The 5,294-nt window shown below is 41.2% G+C and overlaps 1 protein-coding gene across 1 annotated transcript in view; it reads right to left on the reverse strand.

Annotated features, from left to right (window-relative positions):
• Positions 1–3,837: 3,837 nt before the first annotated feature.
• The window catches only part of Adam7 (ADAM metallopeptidase domain 7), a 36,465-nt gene continuing 35,008 nt past the window's right edge, over positions 3,838–5,294 (reverse strand). Inside the window, exon 23 of the mRNA XM_028758825.1 lies at positions 3,838–5,045. Coding sequence (XP_028614658.1) covers positions 5,001–5,045 — 45 coding nt within the window. The 3' untranslated portion in view covers positions 3,838–5,000. The remainder of the gene's footprint in view (positions 5,046–5,294) is intronic.

Below are 5,294 nucleotides of genomic sequence, written 5' to 3' on the forward strand. Positions count from 1 at the left end.
AAATTCTTGACATCCTTAAATAAGCAGTTCCGGCTTCTGAATTTACTTATGTGAGATTCTATAAAAACAGTTCTTATACAGTCTTATGTCAATTAACATCCCTGTGTTCCCAAGAACCCTTTCCATACCTTTTGTCCCTGAAGAGCCCTGAAGCCTTAAGGTTATCTATTTCTTCTTTGCTTAGCAATCAATATCCATTACACATAGCTCGGGATTATAGTCGTCCTGTGAAACACATTAATGGAGCCTGTCAAGCCCACGACACAGCCATTTCCTTATAGAAAGGCTCTTGAGTCTTTTAAAAGCTTTGACCTTCAGTTGGAAAGTGATTGGGAAACTTCCAATAAGCCTGAGAATCTGATCAATATTTCTCATTCTTTGGCTGTGATTAGCAGAGGGACATCAGTTGTCACCAATATCCTACCACAAGTCAGATAAATCACTCAAGAGTCCAGCTTTTTCTCTCATTGACCATTCATTGCACATTCTTGAGGTGAGGGCAGAAGGGCTATTCAGGTTTCCATGGCAGTAGAAAGCTATGCTAACTTGTTGACCTTCATAAAAATAAATGAGCAGACACTAGTACACAGTAAAAAACAAAACAAAAAAATAAATAAACTACACCTCCTTTCAGCATTTAGCAGTCTGGATTATTGGATTCTGTTGTATTCCAGTGTCAAGAGCTTCAGAGTTCAGAACAAAGTTACTTGCTTTTCTGGTTGGAAGTCTCCATTCAAAGATGTCAGATTGGCAACTATTTCTCCTTTTGTTTGATTTAGATATATATCTTCCCTTTGAGCCATAACCAAGAGAAAGAAATGAAAGCTGGAAAAAATTCATACCAATTTCCATTTCTAAGAATTGAGAGCGAAGTTAGCAATTTTTTAAATTAAGTTTATTTCAAGTCATCACTTTGAGAGTCTGGTTAAAACCTCATTCACTTGAAATTTAGCTAGCTATGTCGCCATCTTGTGTTCCTTCTGTGAACTTCATTGCTAGAAACAGTTCTCTCTGTTCAGAATGTCCCGATGGTAGCTTTCCAATTTCAGAACATCTAACATGAGTTTTGAGTTCTGGCGTCATTGCCAGGATAAAATTGGAGAGAGGCCCACAGTGACAGGTATGCTTATTATGTGTTTACGTTCCTGGTGGGGGCCACATAAACATGGGGTTTTGTTGTGCTTTGAGTAATCAAGGTATCTACACTGATCACTTCTGTAATTTGTTCTTGTAGCTCCACAGCTTCATTGCTGACCAAACTGATATAAAAGCATATTTGAGATTCCTCAGCACCCCAACCTTTGGGAACTATCATAAATGTAGATTCTGCTTTATGTGTCTGAGTGATTGAGAGGTGCCTGAGCTCTCTGTATCATCCTCTCTGTGACCACATATTTCCTCAGCGAGCAGCCACTGATGTGTCTGACCGTATTTCAACTCACTATATTTTATCCCAGTTTTCCATGAGTTGCTCCGTGTCTGTACAGTTTAGAGGTCAGTCATTTGGAAAGTGTTTCACATAAACCCTTGGAACCAGCGACGCGTATGTAGGTTGCAGAGCATGGTCACTCCTTAGCTGGTTTTCAGTCCTTACTCTCTATGCTCTGGCTCCTGACCATACACTGAGGGATATATGAATGGATGCTGGAAGCATCAATACTTGGATTCATTCTCAGAGCTTCTCTCTATCCAGTGACCTCAGGCTGACCCATTCCTGGCCTCACTACAACCTACAAACTTAGTTACATCAAGGAACACCTTTGTCCCATTTCTCTGCTACAGGGTTGGACACTTGTACATGTAAAGGTCTTCGCTTTCTCCTACAACACGTTGAAGGCCAGTTAAAAATTATAGGGCTGGGGGTGAAGCTTGACAGTAGAATGTGTGTCTTGCATACACTAAGACCTGACGTAGATGCCCAGTCCAGAGGGAAAATAGCAATAACACAGAGAAGAAATTAACTGAAAGATACTGAGACCTTGCAAGAGACAATGCTCATGAGAGACTCAGAAGCTTCAGCTTTCTCTATTTCCTGATAAATATGTCTTTTTTCAGGGCAAACAGGATATGACTCATCAACAGAGAACAGTGTAATATCCCCAAACACAACATCCCACAGGGACAGCAGAAGCGTTTGGAAGAGTAGATGAAGTCATTGAGATACAAGATGATTCACTTGGACAAGTTTGGAGGACTATAGGTAAAATCTAAAAGGACTTGCCTTTGAGAAGGCTCCAAGATTATCTGAAGAAAGAACAAGTAGGCTGGAAGTCTAGAGAGATTGTCTAGTGGGGAAATCATGAAGCTGGAGCTTGGGAAAAGACCGGACATAGTTAACATTTAGAGAAAGAAGAAATTTGGAGAACCAACAGCCAGATGTAGCATATTGACAGTGGAGACCAAGATAGAATAACAATTGTGGTAAGCTTTTTAGAAGAGTTATGGTATGGACACCAAAGAAAAATAGAAGGAAAAAAACCAGGATGGTGACCCTTTTATAAGGAATTCAGATGAACTAAAATGTGTGTACTGTTCACCAGCATGGGCCATTTTTAGGAGAATCTTTGAGTGTGCCTTTCCCTTATTTTTGTATATCAGACTGTTGTCTGGTGTAGTGGGACTGAGGTGAACAGGCTGGATCTATTCTGAGCTACTTTGTGTTGTAGGAGGTATCAGCTCAGGTTGTACCTAGCCTGAGTGACCCCATTTTATAAATTCACAGACTTTACCCTAAGTGACTCCATTTTGAGAATAAGAAAGAGTGACTCTACATTCTGTTTACAGATGTAATGACCAGCCACATCAGCACACCAGGAGGCACAGACTGATCATTTGTGCCAAGAACCAAGGATACCTGAAAATGTTTTATGTTATGTTGAACACTGGTCCCTGCATTTATCAGTCATACCAGAGAAAACTCCCTTATCTTAGGCCATAAATGGAACAGTCCAAGACCAAAGCATGGCAGGCAAGCTGTCTGGATACTCAGTTACTGGTCATGAGCCTCATTCAAGAAAAGGACTCTTACTCTGATCCCCAAATTGAGTTCAGCTTCTTCTGTCCATGACATTCAGTCCACTTCATGATGGTCTTTATGGCCTTCTGTCAGTACCTGCATTTGATATCTGACCCAAATAACCCTGGACCCCTGCTTACCTAGCTCTACAAGTCAATATTAGTAATTAAGATATAATGAAAGAGCCTGTGACTGTCAATGGCCAGGCCAGCTATCAAAAAAACTACAGCCAATGAAACTGAAGTAGCACATGGATTTGCTGTTATTCCATGAATTCTGAAATTGTGGAAAGAGACAACTATGTTTAACTTTTCACACAACACACTCAGAGATCTAACACTGAGCTACATTGAACAGCCAACCATTTTTCAAGACAAACTCTCCCTGTGTAGCTGAGACTGCTTTGAGCTCACTACACAGAAGAGCCTGGCTTCAACCTTTCTAGTTCCTTGTCTCTTTCACCCAGTGTCTAAAATTTCCTCTTCTTCCTTTTCCTCCTCTTCCTTTGCCTCCCCCTTCTCCTTCTCTCCCTACCTGATCTGTCCCCTCTCCCTGTCTTCGATTATCCCTTCTCCTATTGCCCCTCCCCCAGAAACTACATACTCAAGCCAGTATCCTTTCTTAAAGAGGTAGCTTGGTTAAAAGCACTGGCAGGATGCTCTGGAAAGGTGATGGGTGTGATGTGCTGTGTCACCAGGGCTCTCACTGGCTGCTTCAGGAGAATAAACTGCAGCAGTGCAGTCACAGAAGCATCACCAAGGCCAGCATGCTCTGTTCCTCTCTAACTTCTATTTTATTGAATCAGAAAATTTCATTTAGCATTTGAGATCTTTATTTCAGGATGGGGGAAAATTATCTATAGATTCTAAAGGCTTAACAGCTCCCATTAAGAAAACAGAGACTGTGAGAGAGTGCTCCCGCCCACAGACATCTGTATAAGGAAACACCCCCATGCAAGGCAACAAATCCATGAGCCTGCAGTAATCTGCAGTACAGAAAATGAACACTAAGCACACCCCCATCTGTGTTTCCTGAGGGCTCAGATACCACTCATGTGCACAAGGAGATGGAGTGATCTTTTAAAAATCCCTGTCACCTTCTCGGCTTCTTATAGAACCCTGGAAAGGCAGACCTAGGAACCCGGAGCTTGTGGGATCCCCTATACTCTGGGCAGTAGATGAGATCCTTTGTGACTGTTCTGTAATCTAGGAGTCCATTCTTTTGTTCCTCCCACTTCTAATCAGCTATCATAACTCTCTGCTCTGCCTTCACCTCTCTGGCACTTCCATAGAAGAGAATTTCATGAAAAGTAGACTTCAGTGAAGTAGTTTGCTAATCAAACTAGGCACACTGTCGTCTGTTTTGATTTTTCTGTTTTTTGTTTGCATTTCTCAGGGTTGCACCCAGGTTGTCTCCCATTCTGCTCCACCACCAACTCTTCCCTAATGTCCCTGGTGCATTTTTAAACTTTATGCTTTTGTTAAAGAGTTCTCACCAAGTTGTCCAGTCTTGACATGATCTCTCTCTGCAGCCCACATAGACCCTGAACCTGTGATCCTCCTGCCTCAGCCCCCAGGGATCACAGGCCTGGGCTACCACACCTGACCTGAAAGTAACTGCTTTCAAAATGATCCTAACAAAGTAATCATCCATTAGTCTTGTCTAGTCCTTGTATGTAAGGCTCTAAATGATCACTGTCCAAGTTTTGATTATTATAAAAGTAACAAGATTAATATAGTTGTAGGAAATTACTAGAGCAGAGAGACTTCCTATTTGGATGCTAAATTAAAGCTCATTGAAAATTTTATGTTTAATTTTTCTGGATCTTATGTCTGTGCTATAGATTGTGGGTTCTATGACTTAATATTAACAAGAAGAAACTATATACTCTTGAGCATTTTTCTATCCAGGTAAGGAATATTTGGACAACAACTGACATCTGTGTAGCAGACATCAAGGTGGTGATGATTTGCACGAAGGAGCTTCAGCCCAGGCTTGTGCAGCCACTCTGAATATCCAGGTTCAAATTCTAGACAGAAGCAGATGGTTAAAATGAGTTGGTTTCTGCAAAATCTGTAAACACTTATTTTAGTTCCTCATTTATACCTACAAATTGGAATTTGCTTTATGGATTCTGTTTTATTGCTTTACAGTTATTTATGTGGTGTGTGTGCATGTGTACATGTATGTGTGTGTGTGTGTGTGAGTGTGCATGTGTGTGTGTGTATGTATGTGTGTGTGTGTGAAAGTGTGTGTGTGTGTGTGTGTGTGTGTGTGT

Source organism: Grammomys surdaster, unplaced genomic scaffold (genome assembly GCF_004785775.1).
Source record: "Grammomys surdaster isolate TR1022 unplaced genomic scaffold, NIH_TR_1.0 126219, whole genome shotgun sequence".
Taxonomy (NCBI): domain Eukaryota; kingdom Metazoa; phylum Chordata; class Mammalia; order Rodentia; family Muridae; genus Grammomys; species Grammomys surdaster.